Here is a 23,768-nt window from a genome sequence, read left to right on the forward strand (position 1 = left end):
AGTAAATGACATTTAATTTAATTCATTTTAGGATGAACTGTTCCTTTAAAGTTTAAACAGTGCTTGAAAAGTTGAATCTCCGCCTGCTTTATCCTAAGGAAACCCCTGTTGGATTATATTTGACAGTGGCGTGGCCTGAAGGTCCATAGTGGTCGGCCAACACCCTACTTGATCACTCTTGGTAGTGGCTGTTATTACTTTTAATATACTCTAACTGAAAGGTGAGTGTTGTCTTGAATTATATTTTAAAATATCTGACATATTAAAAGGTAATAGAGTCTTGTTTTATTTGTTTATGGCAACGAGGCATGAAAATATTTACTGTGCCATATTGTTCGTAGTGTTTATATTTTTAGCCTCATGGGCAACTTTGCTGCTCGGGACTGCACAGGAAATACCTCTTTCAGCTAGATTTGGAATAGTGTACCCATACAACTGAAAGGCCACGGATGGCTTGAAAAACGCCTAAACTTGACGTTTTGAATACTCTATACCTCGGACCCTCTGCATCACCCCGCTGTAGTTTTAATACCAGTTATTATTACTATGAGGTTTACAGTACATTCATAGTTAAAAGCGTAACTACATGTGATGAACAACATACGTCATTTTTTTTTTTCAGTGCTCTGTGAAAACGTCCAATCAAAGAGCATTCTAGAGCAGCTTGTGTGTCTATGATAAAATGACTATAACATCAGAATAACACATAGATGTAAATTGTATCATAGATTCAGCTAATCCTATCAAGGACTCCATTAACTATTTATATGTTTGTTTACATTTACGATACTTAGCTGTATATTTAGATTATAGTATTATATTTTTGAATTATTGTATTAATTTTATTACTTTTATATGTATATACTTATTTTTTATTAATTTAGTCAATAATTTGTTTATTTGTATTTTGTATATATTTATTCTTTAGTTAAGTCATTCAGGATTAGTTATTTAAGGTGTTTGTTGTTCAATTGCTCTTTTTTATTATTTGACTTAATCTGTGTATTTAAATTATTATATTTTGTCATTTATCTTATTTTATTACACTTAGTTTTATTTTAATAGTATTTCAATCAATTTTTTTATTTATTTTAGTTATATTTAGTATTTATTTGAATTATTTTTTCAGTCATTTGGTGTATTTTACTTTTTATTATTTATTTATTCATTATTCATTCATTCGACTAAGAATAATTAAGAAGAAACGTTGAAGAAAACTTGTTCTGCTTAAGGTTTTTTACTTATATACATCAAAGGAAAAAATCACAAATGACGGTGTTGAGGATCCAGAGTCGCCCACAGGATGTCACCCGCTGATGGTCCAGGGATCCAAACGCACCACTGTGTCATCACCAACAGTGCTGGAGTTATTACTTTACACCCCAATGGAAATATGTGCCATCTTGATGGAGTTCAAGTTACCAAGCCAGCAAAGCTCACTCATGGTAATACACAGTATTTTTAGCCTCCCCTCCAAAATTGCATTTATAAATACCTAACTGTACTGTTACAGTAACTAACCACTAATGAACACTTGCTATTATTGCCTCAATAATGCTCTTTCATATCTGAAACACCCCAGAGGTTACGGTTATAAAGGGAGGTCAACTATTTGATGTGCACATGTCTTATTCGGCCACTCAGCAGGTTCTGTGGATCTAACCTTGCTTGCTTACGGCCTCAGAGAGAAATCAAAACAAACAACGGCAATGAATATTCTTCTTGTACAGCAGCGAATAACTTTTTGTACAGCAATATCACTCAGACCTGACACACCGCAGGAATAACATCTCTTGCCCACTCTCTCTAACTTTTTGTACAGCAATATCACTCAGACCTGACACACCGCAGGAATCTTGATTTTCTGCAATATGCATTGTTTAGCAGAGTCTATTAAAAACTCCCTTTTTCATTCTCTCTATCACTGTTTCTCGTTTTCTACCCTTGTTGCTGATCACAGTGATATGAGATCACACATTCTGTGTGACTCCAAACTTCCAGAGAAATGTCTCAGTTGTTTAATAGTTAATTGGTCACACACCCCTCCTCCTCCTCGTATGATACTTCTCCGCAAGATTCTTTCCTCTCTTATCTATTAACTAAACTATGGAAACTATGTATTCTGAAGTACTCAGGTAAACATTTACAGTGCTTGGAGACGTCAGAAGATGTTGACAGGCATAAACAGATGGTGAGACTCAGAAGTTTTGCAATTCCCATGCATATTATACACATTAGAGACAGCTAGATAAGGGCATTTCCAAGATTACTTGCTGTTTCAAGCCTCCCAATCAAAGAGTACTGTTATTTCAGTATTATTTTATACTATAACAATTATTTATATATATTTGAAAATTGGGTTTTTATTTTTAGACTTTCAGTTTTAAAAAATTTAATTAAAGTTTTTAGTCAATTTGTTTACGGCTGTCATTTTTACTAGTTGTTTTTATATATATATATATATATATATATATATATATAGATATATATATATATATATATATTTATATTTAATAGTTTTAATTAACAATAACAACAGGCTTGCATCAGGATTGATACTGCATTTTTATTGGTTCTCTCCTTGGCTTGCTGTTGTCATATCTGTTTGTGATTTTGACCACCACCTGGCTAACAAGTGAGAAAAAGATACAAAACTGCATCTGGTATGGATCTAGTTTAATTATATGAGTATTCGGAATGAATGTTTTTAATTGCGTATATCCGCATGTGTTCATATGCTGCTGTATGAGTGCATGGATATGGGAATGTCTGTGTTTAAGTGTGTTGAAATGTGTAGCCGAGGTCTGGAAGTAATCAGAGTTGTTGGGCAACACTCCAGCGCCCCCTCCCCATGATGCAACTGCAATTCTGAGAGTGATGGAGAACAGAGTGCCCACTGGGCGGCAGGGGGAGGGATTGTCTTTCCTTCTCTTCCTCCCACCCTACTCCTAGCTGAACACTGTTACAGTGAGGGAAATTTACAATGGAAAATATGCCAGTGCACTCTCTATGTCAATGATTTAATGCAAGGTCAAGCAGAAGATTTGCAACCAGTAAAACATGCTTGTTTCAGATTGGATAGAGAACTCCCGTCTACAGTAAATTTATAGAAAGTGTTTTTTTTTTTTGATGATTATTTTTTGTTTTTTTACGATTAATTATGACGTGATGGTGAGGGAGTGATGATGTTGGCCGTGTGTGCCAAGTGTGTGTGTGTGTGTATATATATATATATATATATATATAATACATATTATTTGAGCCATCTGCAGGACCTAAATGAAAGGGCACGTTCAGATGAAAGAAGATCATAGTGAACCTAAAAAAATCAAGTGATTTTGTTTTTGTTGGCTAGCAAATATGTATAGCTCGCAGTGAAAGGGTTGGTATGGTAATTGTTACCAGACCTTTAAGATATGTGTCATACATTACAGTAAGAAAACAGAAAATTTAGTTCAAATAGAGGATGTGTGTTAAATCAGCCTTTCCTAGCTTGTAGGATGCAGGTCAAACAATCTCTGTGAGTCAGAAACATCAAATGCAAGTGATGTATCCAGATATGACAATACCTCAGCTAATATTTGTTGTGAAGTATGTGAGTCGCTCTCTGATCAGCCCAGGAGTCAGAGTTCCATTAGAGCGCGTTCTCGATCAACCAAAAAGCCAGAGTTCCCTTGAAGCGCGTCCAGCCGCCTGAGAGGAGGGCGTGTCCGCACACACGGCCAAGGTCTTGCCGCACTCAGCATCACTTCTGTCCTCTTTTGTCATGCTAAACTGGGCACGAGAGAGAAAGAGGACCGACCACGCATCCTCCTCCTTCTGAGACTTATTAATGGGACACTAAATAAAGGTTAGTTATATTCTTCAGCTGTAAAACAGAGCTCAAGAGAAGTTACTTGGAGCTTTGTGAAAAGCGGCGTTGATACGATGTAGTTTGCATAGTTTCATTTAGAGTTTTATTGTTGAGAAATAAATTTTTTGTGGTCCATTTAGTCAGGCAGGGATTGCGTAGGAGATGTTTTGTTCACTGTTTTTGTTTTTGTACTGTAGTAAAGTAGGCCTAGTTTTGAAGGCATTGGTTATAGAACTTTAGACTGACAAACACGACGTGACGCCATTCATTCAGAACTGTTTAAACAGGGGACGCGCGTTGCCGGTTGTTTGCTTTGCGGCACACGCGAACAGATCGCTGATGTGTTAACCCACTTAATCCCGGTATATTAAAGCGATTAGCGGTGAGTGCAGTAACTGTTATCATTGTGCTGTGTTATCATTCAGATGTGATTTTCTGTTTCACGTAAATCCAAGTTTTATTTTGATGAGTTTGAAATAAAAATGTATTTAATTATCACAAAAGTCTTATTCACGTGCCAGAATATTTTTTTTCTTAAAGGGATACTCCATCCCAAAATGAAAATTTTGTCATTAATCACTTACCCCCATGTCCTGTTCCAACCCGTGTTAAAAGCTCCGTTGTTCCTCGGAACACAATTTAAGATATTTTGGATGAAAACCTGGAGGCTTGAGACTGTCCCATAGACTGGCAAGTAAATAGCAGTGTCAAGTCCCTAAAAGGTATGAAATTGTTGTCAGAATACTCCATCTGCCATCAGATGTGCAATCTGGGTTATATGAAGTGAACGGGAACACGTTTTGTAAGTGAAGAAAACAAAAATAACGACTTTATTCAATAATTCCTTTGTCAACGGTCTCCTCTGTGTCTCTCCATATCACAGTATGCTGTGTATGCTCTTTTGTGTTATCCGCACCACAAGGATGCACTGTTTCTACGTGTATTTAGCTTTGATTTGAAATAAAACATATAGTATGTAATTGTACACTCCTCCAGTCCAAGACTCTGCTGATCAATGTGTTTGTGCGTTAGGCCAGGAGGGTTTCCATATGTTTCAGAGTTGGTGTCAGCCGGTGGTGATGGAGAGAGTGTTGAGAGAGACATTCGCAACAGACTTCGAGAATTTGGCACATTTGAAGAGCCTACATAATCACACATCATAACATTTCAGCTGACGTACCTCATCACCTCGTTCCATAGCATTGTTTCGACAATGAAACAACGCGGATCCATCCATGCGGATTCACAGTTCACACAGTTGTCGCAAATGGGGCAAAGATGGAGAAAATTCCCAGTCAGTGCTCTGCTTCTGTCTGGGTGGACATTCAACTCCGGGCCTTTGTTGTTTAGAGGAGAGCCAAAGCTTTCTCAGGTGGCTGCCTGTGGTGAACTCATTGTGAATGGATTGTATTGCCGACAGCATAAAACGATCCCCCACTTCCTGCGCAGACATCTTCATGGCAGCCGCAGACTGCAGGAGTGAGCTGCTTAGGAGAGTCTGATGGGAGTTTGAGTGTTCACACAGTGTGTGTTTCAGGAAAAGCCTGTGTGCTTACAGCATGGCTTTTGCAAATAGATTATTATACATTTGGTGTATTGGGAGAGAGAGAGAGAGAGAGAGAGCATTTGTTTGGGAGAGTTTTGTTATAGAGTGCTTTAGATATTTCTTAAAACCATCCCAACTATCTGGTTTTTTTATATTTTCCTTGCTGTCACATATCATAGCTTTTGTTTATATATAGGGTTAAAAGAGACAAACCTATAAACTAATTTGCATTTACCACTTAACAAAACAAAAACATTTTTGCTTATTTATGAATCAGTTTTCCAGTTGACATTACCATAGGAGGTTTTGTCAGAGTAAAAGAATAGTGTCACCCAAAAAATGAAAAATTTTGAAAAGTTTGTTTCTTCATGAGAAAAGGATTTGGAGAAATTTACCATTAAATCACTTTCTCACAATTGGATCCCTCTGCAGTGAATGGGTGCCGTCAGAATGAGAATCCAAACAATAATACACAGCGAAGAGTGTACTCCAGTCCACAAATTAACCACTTGTGATGCAAATAGTGTTTTGGTATCAAACAAATCCATCATTAAGGAGTAGTCTTTAAACCATTGCACCTGGCCAAAATCCCATGATCAATAATAACTCTTCCTCCAGTGAGTTCTATCCCCGGTTTTTATCTCACATCAAATCCACTGAACTGTTTGTTTAGAACTGTTTTGGAACCTGTTTTTGCTTTGCTTTGGTGGGCAGTTTTCTCTCTTGATTCAGACAAGACAAATTTTTCAGGGGGAGTAAGCAAAATTATGGATAGAGGACTCATATTTTAGCTGGAAGTAATGGTTCAAAGTTAGAAACACCTCAATGGTGGATTTGTTTCTTAGAAACACAATACGTTAGTTGATGGACTGGAGTTGTGTGGATTACTGTGATGTTTTTATCAGCTGATTGGACTCCAAAGGATCCATTTTTGAGAAAGTAATGTTACGTTAAAATTTTTCCAAATCTGTTCCAAATGAAAACAACAACTCTCCTCTACATCTTGGATGGCCTGAGTGAATTTTCAGCAAATTTTCATTTTGGGTAAACTATTCCTTTATAAGCTAATTTCTAGAGATAAAATCAGTTGGAAAAAAAATGAAGCGAGAGGGAAAGAAAAGAAACATAAAGGGAGAGAGAGGATGTGCCCCAGACCTAGGGAGAAAATCAGTCTTGTGGATTTAAGTCCTCTGAAAGACTCGGTGGACTCTGCTTCAGAAGAAACTTCAAACTGTATCTGAAATCTGAACTCCTTCTGGATCTGTTTTTTCACTTAGTCAAGAGGCCATCGTTCTCTTTCTGTCTTATTGAGCTGAATTCATTTCAAGACGTGAAGAGGAAAATGGGTTTTATCTTCAAAATATCAAAGCTCTTTGTCATTTTATGTAACATTATTTGGTCATAACTTTAATGCAGCTAGTGAGTGTGTATCATACTTGTGGGCTTGTATTTCTGAGGTAATGATTTATTACAGCTTCATTGCCTTACCAGTGCCTTGGACTTGAGCACAATGTTTCTATGTTAAAATGACTATATGTGTGTGATGTGGTTCTCCTCAGGGTGCACTCTTTGTCTGGGTAAATCTTTTTTCCGTTTCAACCACCCAGAAGAGGCTTATCAAATGAAGAACATGCTGCCAGAAAAGACTGCAGGACCCACAATGTCCCTCAGTACAGGTGAGTGACATCTTTCTCTTCCTTTCCCCCCATCAGCTCTCGGTTTTGGAGCCATGCTGCTGTCTTTTGCTTCACTTGCTTGCAGCCTAATTGGTCCCCTCCATTATCATGCCGCAGTCTGTTTTATATACAGGAATAGTGCAATTCAGTACCATCTGTTCTGTTTCGTGTTTGTTTGGTTGTTTGTTAAACATGTAAATATGCTCATCAGTCTCAATCAGTGTTGTTTTTTTCTTTCCAGTTACTTTTTTTTTTAAACTTAACCTGTAATTTTCCATGAATAGGGTACAAAAAGGGGCCTAAAGCTATTAAAATTAAGTATTTTTAAACAAAATGTCAGTGAAAGGAGGTGCTTAAACTTCTGAGAGTGTTGATTGCTAAACTTCAAAGGACAAACTAAATATTATATGAGACCTTTTATTTTCTATTAATGTTAAATGAGGTTTGGGACATGTCTTAATACAGTTTAAATCCCAAATTTATGTAAATGTGTAGTTGGGACAATACAAAGTAATATATTAAGAATATACATTAAAGATTGTTTGTTTTATTTGATTGATCATTGTTAAAGTCGTGCATATTAACAATAGTACGTTTATCACAATAAATTGTCTAGTCAACATTTTGACAGTGTCTGATTTTTATTGTTATATACAGTCAAGAAGGTCGAGACTTTAGAGGTGGGACAAGCCAAAACCATAATTTAGGAGGGAATTCAGACATTTCAATTGTTTAAAACTGGCTATATCTTATGCTAGCTTAATTTTGTTACAATATAGTTTTTTTAATGACTCTCACAACAAAAGCATAGGATTTGTGCCTCTAATTTAAAAAAAATAAAAAGAAATCATGGGATCCAAAGTGTAATGTATCCATTGAAAGTGACATCTCTGCTCTTCTTCCTTTCTTTTCTCTTTCTCTTTCTTTCTCTGTGGGCTTTGTGTTGGCTGCAAGACTTTAAGTTAATACAAACATTCATCTTACCACCATGCAGTCGCAGCTGTAAAAATGTCCATGTTACCTTGTAAATAAATGAGAACGTAAAATCTCATCCATATGGCTCCAGGTCAACCACTTAACTAAAATGATTTACAACCCAAAAAGTAGATAAACATTATGGAGTACAGGTGGTCCATACGTATATGTGTGTGTGTGTGTTCCCTGACGGAGACCACCATTGCTCCCACAAATCACACTCGGGTTACGGAGGAGTTCTGACTTGGTCCCTTTTCTCTGCTCTAGTGCCAGAAAGTACAAACCCATTCTGGCTTTGGTTCTTCCATTTTTAGAGGACGCTTTTCCTCCTTAAACCCAAAGCATCCATATTTGTGTGGGCTGAGATTTGTTTGAGAAAGCTTTTTTATATCTGTTGTCAGCTAAGCACATGCGACCCTTGAACTTAAACAAAACCAAAAAATTACCCAGGACACACGTCTGATTTCTCTGTTTATTTTGTGAGATTTTGCAGTTCTGTTTGTGCATGTGTCTATGAGTACAAGAAGATCACAATCGAGGGTTTGATATGTTTCAGCTCTTGATTAGTTCCGGTTAAATGGATAACTGCTCTGTCATTTCCCTCAGGAAATTTCTCTCCAGTAAAATTTGCACGCCTTCAGATGTTTCATTTGGCTTAGAAGGAACTTCCATCATGCATAGACCTTTTTCATCATTAGATATCAGAAGAATTTTATTGCTAAAAAACTTTGCATATTAAACTTCAAACGGGCCATTTCATGAGGAATCAAAATTTCCATGGTGTTCTGAGATTCCAAGTTTTTTCCTACTTTTTGTAAGGAAAAGACTGAAATTATTTGTTCAAAGATTTGAAACGAAGTGAAATGAAGTTTGGCATGACTGATGTCGAATCTGGTTCAACCCTTCTTTGGGTGTCGTATTTAAATGTGCACAGGCATAAATTAACTTTTTTTTTTTTTTAATACAGATACAACAAAGTTTCATTCCAATGGTGGCACATTGGCTAGATCCAGTGTTCGTGGCACACGCTCCAAGGCAGAGCTCCAGGAGTTGATGGAAACCTTGCAGCGCAGGAAGTCCGCTCTGGAGGCCAGCTTAAAGGCTACTGCAGACCGTGGTTACCTCACATTGTCCCCACCTCCCAGTCCCCAATCGGCATCATCCTATCTACAGGACCGTCCACCTCTTTCTATACGAGTCCCTGCCCCTTATTCACCCTCCAGCAGCTTAAGCATGCCACCATCGCCCCACCACTCAGAGCGGCACATAAGTCCAGTCCCACCCCAAACCCGCACCCGACACCAGTCGCAGGACAACCTGTTGCTTTGCCTCCCTTCGGAAGGGCGACATCCCAACACTGCCAACTCACTCCTTTATATGTGGAACGGCTCTTCTTCCTCCTACATGACCGATGCTCTTCCTTCATCTCGCCGAGGTCCAAGCGGGGTGGCCAGCATGCCCTCCAGCCCTCGCTTGGGCCGCAGATTGCTAACAAGAGATGGGGAGTCCACTGTTGACCCATCACTCCGCCAAAGGAAATACTCCACCGGCTCTCTGAATGGTCTGGGGGGACATAGTCGCTCTTTGCCCAGATTGTATCGAGGAGACGCCCCAGTGCTTTCTTTGCCACCCCGACATACCACCAAACCACGCCGCAGCCTTCCGTTCTTGGAGAAACCTCCAGATGTGACCGTGACAGCCAGCGTGACCAGCAGTTCTCGCCGGGCCAGCCTCTGTTCAGTGGGCTCTGCCCCATGTTTGGATCTAGGCGAAGGAGAAAGACGGCTGTCGTTTGGTAAAGGAGGCCTGGGCCCTGGCATGGGGCCGAGGAGGGGCAGTATCAGTTCTCTCAGTGGAAAAGAAGAACTCCGAGATTATCATCAGAGACAAAGAGATGAGAGACTACGAGAACAGGAAGTGGAAAGACTGGTAAGTCACCTAGAGAAACATCTGTACTAGTGAGTCTAAAGATTTTAGGCTTCAGAATTCTTCAGTCTATTCATTCTTCATGTATTTAGTTTTAAAATCATTACAATGTTAAATGAATGTCTTTAAAAATCACATATCACATAGTATTATTTTTATTTTTTGTATTTTATGTCATATAAAGCATATTATAAATAAAATTATTACTGTATATTAAATATTATATTTTATATATCATATTAATATTATAGTTTACTAACTATATTATTTATTCTTTTAAATCATATATTGCTTTACATAGTTATTGTCATATTATGTTTTATACAATATAAAATATATAATATAAAATATGTAAATAATAAATCATAAGTTCATAGAAATCAATGAGTAAGGGACTTAATTTTGTGAAGTATTGTTTTAACTTTAATTCCCTATAATTCTAAGGCTTGAATCCAGCTCACTGGGTTTCAGTTTTCTTCCTTTGAGACGATGGTGAGACATGAAAGTGTCTGAAGGACTTTAATCTGTGCCTTGTTCTTTATGCAGAGCATTATAAGTGAGGTTCACTGGATTATTCACATTACTTCATGCGCTACAGACTTAATGAACTTACATTCACAGCTAAACCAAAACCTTAAATGTGTATGAACCAGCTTGTAATCACACTTTAAATTAGTTTTTGCCTTACACATAGTCCTTTATGAGAACTTAAAATGTTCCCTCTAAAAGATCACATTATAACTGTGCTAAAGCAGTGCATCTGTAGTCAAACCATCTGATCTGACCGGAGGGGTGTGTGCAGTGTATTTGTGTGTGTTTGTTTGTGTGCAGCTAAATTAGTTCAATTCCACAGGGCCAAATCCCACAACCCACTGCTAAATAGGCATCTAGGATACAAATCTAAACAATGTGTTCCATGTAAAATCTAATATTTCAAACATTAACTCTAGATTATTGAGTCAGACAGTTTGGTTTATAATGTTTAGTATCAAGTACAGTGCTGTCCAAAAGTCTGAAACTAGAATAAAATGATTCTATTTTGCATTATATCAGATTACAAATGACATAATCTTCATATTATTTATTTTGCATCATTTTCATTTTTTATTTCCATATTGTCCGTGCTTATCATTTTTCGTTCCACTCTAGGAACGCCAGCGTCTTGAGACTATTCTGTGCCTGTGCTCTGAGCTGGGTCAGTCTGAAGTTGGCCGGATGGAGACCGACTCGGGTGTCTCAGCTGCATCGGACCTGCAGAAGATCAACCGAGAGCTGGAGAAGCTGCAGGTGTCTGATGACGACTCAGTGTTCTTAGACTCTGCAGCAGTGTCTCTGGACAGCGGGTTTCTGGGTAAGGGCCGTGGAGAGATCCTGACCCAGAGACAGCGCAGACTCAGCGGACACAGGGAGAACAGGCCCCAGTCACCCACCACCAGTCTGCGGAGCTCAGTCCCCTCACCCTCTCCACACCTCCGCAGCAAGGTGAGACACCGCGCCGCATCTTTCTGTTCACATCTTCCTGAATGCAAAAAAGGTCTTTTAATTTTCCAACATGTTGCATCTACTATTAAGGCCCATTCACACCAAGAACTGTAACTGTAAAGATAATCACAACGATAATTATATTAGCTTGTTTATTTTAAGTGCATTATGCATTATTATAAGTGTAAGTGTATTATAAGTTAAAAAAAAAAATAATTCACCAGCTAAAAAAAAAAATATTTTGCAAGTGATTCCAACAACATTGTTCCTCTCTGGTGTGTCAGTGATATATTACTGATTGATATATTCAATAAATGATATATTATTGATTATATAATATATTATTGTGTAAGGTATAATTACATAATTTGTAGTATGTGTTGTACCAAATTTAATGTATGCTGAATACATTAAAAATATAAATTATATAATACAAAATATAATATAATAAAAATGAAATGGTTTTTATTTTTAATTTAATTGTATATTAATATAAATTATAATTCCTTTATTTAAATCTAGGATCATTAAGTATATTGTAATGATTATATTAGATTTAGATTAATTCTAAATCTAGATCTAATTCTCATTAATGTAAAATACATTTATATATTTAAATTATACTTATATATCTTATTTGTTGTGCAGTTAGATAATGCTCATTATTATAAAAGAATATAAAAAAAATCTATTAACCTACTATACAGTAATGATTTTTTATAGGAGCTTTTGATTAGTCAGTTCTTTATAAGATTCACTCTACTATTAATTTCAGCTCCAATTTACATAGTTATTTCTTGCCACAGTTATATCTGTTTTTACTATATATATACCATCATTTACAATGTGTTCAAATCTAAAGCAGTCTGCAGTTGTGTACTCAATATCCCAGATTAAACTAATAATGCAGTGGAAAGTATGCAGTCCTCAGGGATCTAAAGTATGCAAAACAGTTTGCGAATGCTGTGGAGTCTTTATACAGTACCTAACTGATGTCTGTTTCTAAACAGCACGGCAGAGTGAACTTTGACCTTTTAAAACGCTGACCTTGCACTCTTTGCAGTCAGACATCGAAATGAGTTTTAAAACAGATTATATCTGCATTTAAAGCACGTAAGGTGTCAATTCCTGCTTAAGAGGGGGCGTTGGAGTCTGTGGAAGTGTTTTTTCATTGAATAATGAATGCCTGTAATTACATAATGGTGTGTTTGAGTTTAGTAAACTTGCTCAGGAGAGAAGGGCAGTTATTGCCTCTCCAGCAAGAGGAGAGGAACAGGAAATGACCCTATTCCCAGTGGATTTGCTATGCATGTGTGTTCTCAAGACACACATGACAATAATTGTTGGAAAGAAACACGTAAATGCAAGGAAAGAATGCAGATCTGCATATAATTTCTCCTACGCAATATTTCTTAATAAACTCTCATGTGACACTCACTTTGCTATTGTTAATCACAGTTTGCATTTAAACATATGCACAGGCCCATCCATTGTTGGATATTTCTGGTAAATGTCAAATGCATGGAGATTAGATGCTATTATCAGACAGTGGCGGCTCTGTAGTCTCGCATCTGTTGCTCAGCTACATTCCTCTGCACTGTCACTGGAAACCTCGTGGCCTCAGAACCGGCCAAGTTTACTATCCATAAAGAGCTGTCATGAGGAGCTGGATATTCATTTTAGAGTTTAATCTCATGTCAGGTCTCAATGACTGCATTTCTGAATGTTTACTCCATCTTTTCTACATTAGATCATTACATAATTGTAATTATATGTTTGTAACTGTTGAATCAATCAAGGACACGTGATGTGATGATATGAGACTTATGAATGATTCAGGAGTTCAGCTAAATTTCTAAAATTGTACGTATGGTCGAACAAACATCCCAGTCATCAACCAGGACTGAAACCATTTGTTGTTGTTGTTGTTTCTGTATCTTTTTCACAGGTGTCTGAAAACATGCAGCTGAGACAGGAAGTGACACGTATCGAAGAGGAGAGAATTCAGGTGCTTAACAACATTGAGGAAGTTGAACAGAAGATCAAAGATTTAGACACACAGATGGACGAGTCTATCAGAGAGGTGTGTGTTCTGTGAATGAGAAGCTTATGTGTTTTAAAGTGAGGTAACGTATAGTATGCATTCCTGTAGCTCAAACAGTAGTGCGTGGCACTAGCAACGCCAAACTCATGGGCTCGATTCCCAGAAATCACAAGCCGATTTGATTAAAAGCATCTGAGAAATGCATTTATGTAAATGCCTTCATCTGCCAGTAAATAACTCTTATAGATTGACTTCTATACTTTTATTCTGCAACATTATTTTAGTATTAATTATATACTACTATAGTATTTATTAATGTTTTGGATTGGCTTTATTTTTATATTATCAGTTTTTATTTTAATTTAAGTTTTAGTAATTTTGTTGTAAGATTTTTGTAATTTTTTCTATATAGCTTTAATTTATTTTTATTTCAGTTTCAGTAATTTTAGTACTTAAAATCAAACTTATTTATTTCAGTTAGTTGTCAAAGACACATTTCTAATTTTTTTTTACAATTTTTTAAAAAGTTCAAAATTTCAATTACCAAAATTTTTCAGTAGTTTTAGTTGTGCAATGAAGCTAAAGTCAATAAACATTTCAATCTGTCATTAGATGGAGGTGGAGAGAGCTCTGTTAGACGGGGAGCAGGAGGCAGAAGTGGCTCAGCTGCAGAGTGATAAAGAAATGCTGGAGCAGCTCAATGAAAAAATGGCCAACATGGAGAAAAATGTTCAAAAAAATCAAACTCAGGTAAACATCAGGTGGCAATGTAATAGTACAGCTTTAAATGATTCAAGATAGTTTATCAAAGCTTCAGGACAAAGTTCAGTGCCTCCAAAAAGGCAAACAAGAGGGTCTCATTCATTAACTATATGTAAATGTGAACATTTCTACACAGTTATCATGATTTACAAACAAGTTTGCACTTAAAGGAATAGTTCACCCAAAAAATACAAATTTGCTGAAAATGTAGTCACCTCAGGCCATCCAATGTGTAGATGAGTTTGTTTCTTCATCTGAACATATTTGGAGAAATGTAGCATTGCATCATTTGCTCATCAAAGGATCCTCTGCAGTGAATGGGTACAGTCAGAATGAGAGTCCAAACAGCTGCTAAAAACATCACAATGATTCACATGACTCCAGCCCATCTTATGAAGCAAAAAGCTGCAGAAGACCATTGAAAGTGAAGTGAAAGTGACGTGACATACAGCCAAGTATGGTGAGACCCATACTCAGAATTCATGCTCTGCATTTAACCCATCCAAAGTGCACACACACAGCAGTGAACACACACACAGTGAACACACACCCGGAGCAGTGGGCAGCCATTTATGCTGCGGTGCCCGGTGAGCATTTGGGGGTTCGGTGCCTTGCTCAAGGGCACCTCAGTCGTGGTATTGCCGGCCTGAGACTCGAAGACTGAGGCTTAGAGTTAGGAGTCAAACTCTCTAACCATTAGGCCACAACTTCCCCAGAATTGGCGAGCAGGTGATATAATGATAAATTTATCCAAATCTGCAATGCAGAAACAAAATTATCTACATCTTGGATGGCTTGAGGTAAGTACATTTTAATTTTTGGGGGAACTGTTCCTTTAAAATTTAGACAGAAGGAAACATGTACTCCATTATTAGTGAATGTCACCCACTGACATCATGTCTACCTACCTTTTTCCAGTTTACCTCTTCCTTGCTCTAACCCAAACTTGCACTTTCTCTATATCTTTGTCTGTCCTGTTTGTGCCCATCTCACCACTGTGTGCTCTGTATGTATCCGTCATCCATACGTGTCCCTGCATCGGCCTGTGTGCTGTAGGACAAAGCCTTGTTGGAGGCTGAGAGAGTTAAAGTAGAGAGGCTAGCTGAGCTGATCTCAGAGCAGAAGATCCAGTTGGACACCTGTCCTGAAGCACTGAAGGAGCAGCTCCAGAGTCAGCTATCCAGGGTCAGTCAGTTACTGTGGTCTCCCTCGTACCTGCACCCACCAACTATTCTGCTGTCTGACTCTCACAAACACTTGCTGTTGTGTTTTTTCCTCTCTGCAACAGCTTTGGAAATACCATTTTTTCTTGTTGGTAGGCCTTTCTTCTCTGTGTCATTTAACATACCAAAGTTTCCTGAGAATCTGACCTTTTGTCTCTTTTCTGTTTAGCACAATCCTATGAATTATTGCGGATTGTTCAGTTTAGTTTAGTTTGGAGTTGCACCATGATTTAAAAAATGTAATCTATTGCCTCATGCTAAGTGTTTTTGGCCTTTTTTGGTAGGACACTGAAGCTTTGGAAGCAGAAACTAAGCGTTTTGAAGATTTGGAGTTTCAGCAGCTGGAAAAAGAGAGCCGTCAAGATGAAGAGAAGGAGACACAGATGCAGCAACTCCTCAGAGAGATTGCAGAATATCAGAGATCTGTCGTCAGTCGCAAGGTGGAGTGTTTGTGTGTGGACAAATAGCTTTTTATAAGAATAGTTTTTATAATAAAAAAATATAAAAACTGTCTCCATATTATAGGAGAGGCTGCTTACCCTGAAGAAGCAGTCAACCCAGATTACCCAGCAGGCACAGCGGGAAAAGGAGAACTTCTTGAAAGAGAAGAGCAACCTCATTTATATGCTACAAAGGGTGAGTATATTTACACAGAATGTCTTTATATACGTTTATATAAGTATAATATACAATATATACATAAAATGACTGTGAGAAGTATTTAGACCCTACCACCATACTGAAAACATTTTTGGAGAACATCTTTTTATTTTTATTTTTATTTTTTTTAATTAAAAAAATGGACACAACAATTTTGACACAATATTTATACATAATGTACATGTGCAGAAAGATTTGTTAATTTCTGAATAGTCTCTTGCAATAATTTATTTTCAGGAACAGGAGAACCTTGCATCTCTGGAAAGGAAGTACTCTGAGCTGACAGGTGGTCAAGCTTTTCCTCTCAACCCTATGTCCATGAAGGAGGTAACAAAAACCGTTTCTATGAGTAAAGAAGAAACTATGCTCAGTAATGACAAACAAGGATTTTGATATTATTGAAAGATGATAATTTTATCTGTCCATTTGAATGTTCCAGCACTTTCGCTCTCTGGAAGAGAGGAGGCGGAGCAATGGCAGTAAAGAGGGCGGGGTTCTGTTGAGTGACAGCGGGATGTCCCGTAAAAGAGAGAGGCAGAGCTCTGGGACCTTCAACTCTGCCCTTAATCGCAGTCTGTCTCCCAAGGTCAGACAACAGAAACGGCACATAGGAAAAGTATTAAATACCATCTTAAAAAATCTAATTACATTTAAAATTTCAGTGTGCATTGTTTTGTTATGTGGAAGAGAGGTTTAAACAGTCTCTTTTGCTCTATATTCTTAATCCTGCAGCCCCATATGCCACTGTCTCAAAGCTCTAGCTGTGGTAGTGTACTCCCCCGCACTCTGTCCGTAACCTCCCGTGACCTGGACACCCGCCGCCTGCTCAAGGGTAACACTGATTTATCCTATGACACTAACATTTCTGCAGGTCTACAATTCTACAAGTTTTAAGCATATAAATAATCATATTTCTGAAATCTTTTCATATTTATTTCACTTTTATTTCACACGTTGCATGCTCGTAGTTTCTTTTGCTCTTAAGAGAAATGATATACTGTACAGCGTGCGCCACCGCATTTGCACGTGCAATTGAAGAGTGTGTGCTACAAGCAAAGTATAACGTCTGACAGGACAGTATAGTTCATTTTCCTGAGGTGAGAGACTTTATTTCATAACAAGTTACAAAAATAACAATAGTATATCACCTAAGCAACCACTTATAAACTATATATACCAGTCAAAAGGTTTGAATAATTAAGATTTATATTTTTTATTTTTGTAAAAGTCACTTTTGTTCCCCAAGGCTGCATTTATTTGATTAAAAAAAATGCAGTAAAAGCAGAAAATTTAAAGCAACTCTTTTCTGTGTGAATATATTATAATAGTGTAATTTATTCCTGAGTCCAAAGCCAAGTTTTTAGCAGCTATTTCTGTAGTATTCAGAAAGTACACATTCCTTGTGTGTAGAATTCTTTAGAAATACATTTATTTTTCATTTTATTACCCCCCCCCCATTGTTCTTGCAGCAGGGCAGCTGTTTTTGAATGACGAGAGGCATAGAATGAGTGAGATGTCAAATAGGACAGTTTCTGAGACAAATGTCTTCTTGGAGCCGTTCCACTACATGGATAACGGACACAGCTTTGACACAATGAGTGTGGACAGTACAGAAAGCCTGGAGACCAGCATTTCTGCCTTTTCACCAGACAACATCTCAAGGTGAGACCAGGACTTTGATCAGGATCACGATAGGTCTGTTCTGATCATTCAAAGTTTTTATTTTACATTTAGTATTTAAGCATTTAGCTGGTCCATGCTGGAAACCTAAGATGTGTTTTTCTGTAGAATAAGAAAATAATTTAGAGCATAATAAACAGTAACGCCCTCTTTAAAGACAGCTTTATAAACAAACTTTAGCATGATATTGCCATTAAATTGTATTAAGTGAGTAAGAAGTGTGTGTATCTGTATTGTGTGCTTTGCAAGAGTTTAAATATATTTATTACTGTTTATAAGGATGCTGTATAGACAGGAGTCTGCCTTTAAGTAGCCCCGACACATCCTGTCTGTGGAACTTTTATTGCATTTCAAGGTCGCTCCAAGTAGCTGAAGCTTAAGAAGCTTTGGAACACATTGCCAAATGAGGTTGAGGGTTTTTAATCCGCTGGTTTTTATATGAAATATACTACTAAAATCCTTTTAAGACCTGAAAATCAGAGTAAAACACACTGTCTCACAAAAGTGTGTGTGTGTGGTCCGTACAGTGCCAGCACAGCTAACATGGCTAAGATAGAGGAGATGGAGCGCATGCTAAGAGAAGCTCAAGCTGAGAAGAACAGACTGCTGGAGCACAGGGTACATCAGTTTCTCTGAATCTGCATGATTATTACAAAAATACCAATATACAGATGCATGAAAACAGGACTGTTCTTTCTTCTCTGCAGGAGCGAGATATGGAGTTGCGCAGACAGGCTCTTGAAGACGAGAGGAGAAGGAGGGAGGAATTGGAGAGGAGACTGCAGGAAGAGACAAACCGACGACAGAAACTAGTGGAGAGAGAGGTGAAGCTCTGAGAGACTTAGAGAGTTGAAGTGAAAGAGGGAGAACAGAGATACATAGAGACAAAAAGTGGAGGAGAGGAAGATTCATCTTAAAGCATTTAATGCAATTAAAACTCTTATTATGGATGCACATATTTACACAAAAAAAAATCTATTTTAAGGCAGCCACGATGAATAAACAATTAAACTGCAAATAAATATTATAATATAACAATTTTCAATTCTAATATTTGTACTTCTAAACTTCAAAACCTACTTTTTTAAAACAATTTTTTAATTTAATTTAATTATAAATGATGCATCATAAAAGCTCACAAGTATGTTTGTCTATTTCAACATAATCTTGCTTTCTTCAAGGACAAGTTTTTCTTCTATCGCTAAGAAAATATGCTATTTTCACTTAGTGTAAATACCATCTAATTGCTATTTGCATTTAGTGTAAATAGCCTCTATCTCTATTTACACTTAGTGCAAATAGCCGCTGCCTTAACTTTTTGACATGTCATCATTGTCAGATGGTTGTTAGAATTTTTTTTTTTTTACAATAAATCAAATATTATTTAATAGTAGTAGTAATAATAATAAGAGATAAAATGAACAAAAGCAGTATAACAGAATCTCAAAGAGAGAAAAAAACTTAACAACATTAATCACAAATTAGAAGCTGAAAGCGATAATTTTAGTTTGATCAGTAATTAGTCTATAAATATGGGTGACTGATAAATCAATGCATCTCTGCCTCTGATCTAATCTGTAAACATTAATAAGCAGATTCCTTCTCTCACTCTTTACAAACATGCATGCATGTACTTACACAGACACACTTACTAATTTTTAAGACCTAATTAGATATTTGCTGTTTGTGTGTCTAGTCTCGTCCATTGACACGATACCTCCCAGTGAGAAAGGATGACTTTGATCTGAGAGGTCACATCGAGGCAGCAGGTCACCATCCTGAGACTTGTTTTCACCTGTCCATCACTGAGAAGACCTGCAGGGGGTTCTTGGTCAAAATGGGTGGGAAAATCAAAACCTGGAAGAAGCGCTGGTTCGTCTTTGACCGCAATCGAAGGACGCTGGCATATTATGCTGGTAAATACACTGAATTTTTAGTAGGACTTATCAATGCCTGTGGCGTGCTGTGAATTACCACGGAATATCAAATGTGATTGTCACTCATTTTATATTAACAGTTTGAAAACATGCTTACTGTAATGCATTTCTTTATAAGAGACTAATCAGGCAAAAGTTATGGAGGTTAAAAAAAATCCGAAATTTGAAGCATGTATTTTTGGTAGTGCGCTTGCTTTAATTCTTCATGCAAAAAGAATGATTTTTATACTGTCAAACATTTGGAATATAAAACATTTTACAAACTACTGAATATCAGCTGTTTTGGTAACAATTTATTTTTACAGTGCCTGTTATAAATGTACATGTACTTACTATAGTAATGTCAGTAAATTATGCTTAATTACAATAAATTAAATTTAAACTTAACCCTGTACTAACTACGTTAATTAATATTACTCAGAAGTTATTTGTATAATTACACTACAAATTATACTAAAAAACACCTTAAAATAAAGTATAATATAATACATATTTGTTTAACATATTTGTTTTAATAAATTAATCAATTATTTATTTATTTATTTTGAGTAACACCTGAATGAAATTTGGACAGTGAAATATAAACTTGAACTAAAAAACACTATTATTAAGCAAAATAAATTTGCCATGAAACTAGTTTATACCACAAGGGGGCAAAACTGAGCTGTGCCCCTCACCAGCCTCACAGGAGACAAAGGCTAAGTCCAGCACTGACCTGCAAATCAAACCAGATTTATTACACAATGCTTTTCTGTTACACACCACTTTTATTTTACACGGTTATATTTGGATACTTATAAAAATGTATAAAATATTTAGTTTAACCTTTGTTAAATTTCATTATTATAATATATTAATAATACAGGCTAATAAAGGTTAAACCACCTGCTCTTTAAAAAAAAAAAAAAAAAACAGCATGACTAGTTTTATTTTTCTCCAGATAAACATGAGACTAAAATGAAGGGTGTTATCTATTTCCAAGCCATTGAAGAAGTCTATTACGACCACCTAAAGAACGCACACAAGGTAAGTTGCAGCTGGAGACCTTTCGGTCACCTAATATACATAGCTATACTGATTTTATGAAAAGGGTGCAAAATGTTACAATTGATCAGTATTTTCCTTCCATTAATCATGTTTCCTTATGTTGCATCAGAGCCCAAACCCTTCCCTGACGTTTAGCGTGAAGACACATGAACGGGTTTATTACATGGTGGCTCCTTCCCCAGAGGCCATGAGAATCTGGATGGATGTTATCATCTCTGGAGCGGAGGGATATACGCATTTCCTGGTGTGAGACATTTAACAAACGACATTTAACAAGCCCAAAGTGACCTTCGCACTTCAGATCGGCCTGATAATGGGCTCATTTTCCATGTCCACTGTTCTGAAAAGGTTATACTTTTATGATTCTCTTTTATAAGTACTGATTGTGATGAGAGCATCGACTGTACATTTTGAAGTCATCCATGATCTAGTTTGGAAAAACTGATGCTTTACCCACTGCATCCTGTCCTGAGTTTACAGAGGCAGCTTTCAGACTTCAAAAGTACCAACTCTTGAATTATTCAGCCTGTTTTGTTCACTTCTGGGGTGAAACTTGGAACAGCTGTAAATAAGAAATCAGTCACTGGTCTTCACATTTCACAAACGTGCCAACTCCTAATGAAGCTGAATATACCTCAAAGATGAACTGTTGTGATTTAAAATGAAACAAAGTGTTCCTTGTGTGCCATACAGACTCTAACAAACATCAGGGTATTGTTCAGTACTGTTTTTATATCCAACAGTACTTAACATGAATTTATTAACGTTTTTCACATAATGTTTTTTTTTGTTGTTGTTGTTAATTGACCCATTGTGCAATTTATATTATACCCTCATTTACCAGGTGCCTTAAATTTGTCAATATCTGATGAGAATAGCTATATATTTAGTTATAAGACTTGTAGAATGATTTAAACAGACTGTGGTTATTTTGTATCGACCAATTGTGTCTCCCTGATGCTCAGGAACATTCCAGAAGGAAGAATTTTGCACCAAAGACGAGCTGAATTTGTGTTTCAGCCTGACATGAATGTAATAACTGACACCTGTCACATAAGATGCCATCTTTAATAGAGGAGGCTCTTAATAATTTAGCACAAATGCGTATTTTCATAAGGTTTTTGATTAGAATCATTGATTTCTTGATTGTTTGTTGTACTGCAAATGACCAGCAGAGGGTTTTAATTTCAATGATATTGAAATGATTACAGAAATTTTTCACTGCAAGAATCTCATTTGACCCTTAAGTTGAAATATAAGATGTTAAAAGTTTAGTTTTGTTGCCACTGAACCAATCTATATGCATGTCTGAACTTATTGTGTATCTGATATTTTTTTTATGTAGGAATCACTATAATTTAATTTAGAGTAATAATAATACAGAAATTATGTGAATATTGATGTCAAGAAGAAATGCCGTTGTTGTATTAGGAAAAAATGAATGCAAATGTGCTATCTGAGAGCAAAACCTTGTCTAGTTCTTAGTGGTTTAGCTTCAGGAACCAGATTTTCAGATACACAGTCTTTGACGTCAATAAGAAATGATACGGGAAGTGTTTTTTCTCCTTTTTTAACATTTTTACGCCTATTTGTTTTACAATCCAAATGATGTGCAGTTTTAGGAGTAGTTGCATTTTATTTGTATTGCTTTTTTCCATGCGGTCATACCACTTAAGAACCACTGATCTTTAAAGACCAAATTGTCTTGCATCATTCATTCATTTAAATCACAGGGCATCTTTTCTGGCAAATACTTCCAAATCTTCACCAACATTTTAGGCTGCGAAAGGAAGTAATTTTAGTTTGCCAGTCAGTAGATCAATGCTGATGTTTTCTCAGCTTTCATTCAGTAAATATAATTCAGTACATTACAGGATAAGCACAGCAAAGCGTTATATAGATCACAATAATATAAGTACTTATATAAAATGTATTTTATATTCAGTGTTTTATCAGTATTTTTTAAACCATTCATTGTTTTTTAATAAAAGCAGTATTTTTATTGTAAGCATGTTTTATATCTCATTTAAAATGTGAACATAATAAAATCATATGTACGATTAAAGCAATTTTTTTTTCATTTGTCTGTATTGCGAAAATTGATAGATAACATTGGCTTTAAGTTTGTTTATATATAGTTAATTATGATGAATAACTACAGAACATGGCTGCAAAATGAGACATACAGGCCAGCTCACCTCTCACCTCCCATTTACCCAGAAACATGTGATCAAGCATGATTCAATTAATTAATTTCAGCCAGAATGTTCAATAAAGCCCATCTGTCACACATTCTCCATAGTTTCATACACATGCTACATACTATAGTTCATTTTAACATTATGGACAGATAAATTGTTACGTGTGTAATGTGAGAGTGCATTTCAGAACTCCTTGCCTCCTCACCACACCCCTCCTCTTCACGGCCCCCTATTGGCTGACCTAGTGAGGTTGCCATAGCGATGTTTTTTTTTTCAGTGGAGCATGGATAATTAGCCAAACATCTCCTAACAGAGAACATCTTTTCACCGGGGGTGTTTATATACACCGATAGGGAATAAGACACAGGCATTCAGTTGTCACGACCTGTTTTAAAGTATCATGAGAGTTTATGACAATCCATCCTGGTCATAATGGCGCATTTGTTCTGTATTATAGAAGGAATATGAGCCGAAGGGTATTTATTATCAGGAACCATAGTTCAAATCTCCTGATGTTGCATTTCCTTTATGCCTTTGCTTTCAGACATTTTTCAGAGTTTCATGTTTTAAAACAAATCTCTCAAAGAGATTATAGTGTTAAACTCATGTTTGGATGCACATAAACTAAAAGCATATGCAGATTATATTAAATTGCTTTTTAATCCTATTCGTTGTGACATCACCCGCTGCATTAAACAGTTGTGTTTGTCTGCACGTGTAATTGTGAATATGACTTGAGGGGAGGATCACCTCTGG

The 23,768-nt window shown here is 36.6% G+C and overlaps 1 protein-coding gene across 4 annotated transcripts; it reads left to right on the forward strand.

The window, feature by feature from the left end:
* The first annotated feature begins 1,354 nt into the window (after nt 1–1,354).
* On the forward strand, nt 1,355–23,221 carry LOC109112122 (pleckstrin homology-like domain family B member 2). Of its 4 annotated transcripts, none has more exons than XM_042755260.1 (18): nt 1,355–1,445; nt 6,959–7,075; nt 9,018–9,979; nt 11,126–11,458; nt 13,407–13,541; nt 14,115–14,252; nt 15,321–15,449; nt 15,772–15,927; nt 16,013–16,123; nt 16,385–16,474; nt 16,587–16,763; nt 16,880–16,979; nt 17,620–17,809; nt 18,355–18,445; nt 18,535–18,651; nt 19,524–19,743; nt 20,705–20,790; nt 20,921–23,221. In XM_042755260.1, the coding sequence occupies exons 1-18, from the start codon at nt 1,394–1,396 to the stop codon at nt 21,059–21,061; spliced, it is 3,345 nt and encodes a 1,114-aa protein (XP_042611194.1). In that variant the 5' UTR covers nt 1,355–1,393; the 3' UTR covers nt 21,062–23,221. The 4 variants fall into 4 exon arrangements, with proteins under 4 accessions (XP_042611194.1, XP_042611193.1, XP_042611196.1 ...); XM_042755259.1 differs by having other exon boundaries at nt 1,379–1,445; nt 17,617–17,809; XM_042755262.1 differs by having other exon boundaries at nt 1,379–1,445; nt 16,587–16,733; nt 17,617–17,809.
* The last annotated feature ends 547 nt before the right edge of the window (nt 23,222–23,768 follow it).

Source organism: Cyprinus carpio, unplaced genomic scaffold (assembly GCF_018340385.1).
Source record: "Cyprinus carpio isolate SPL01 unplaced genomic scaffold, ASM1834038v1 S000006658, whole genome shotgun sequence".
Classification (NCBI taxonomy): domain Eukaryota; kingdom Metazoa; phylum Chordata; class Actinopteri; order Cypriniformes; family Cyprinidae; genus Cyprinus; species Cyprinus carpio.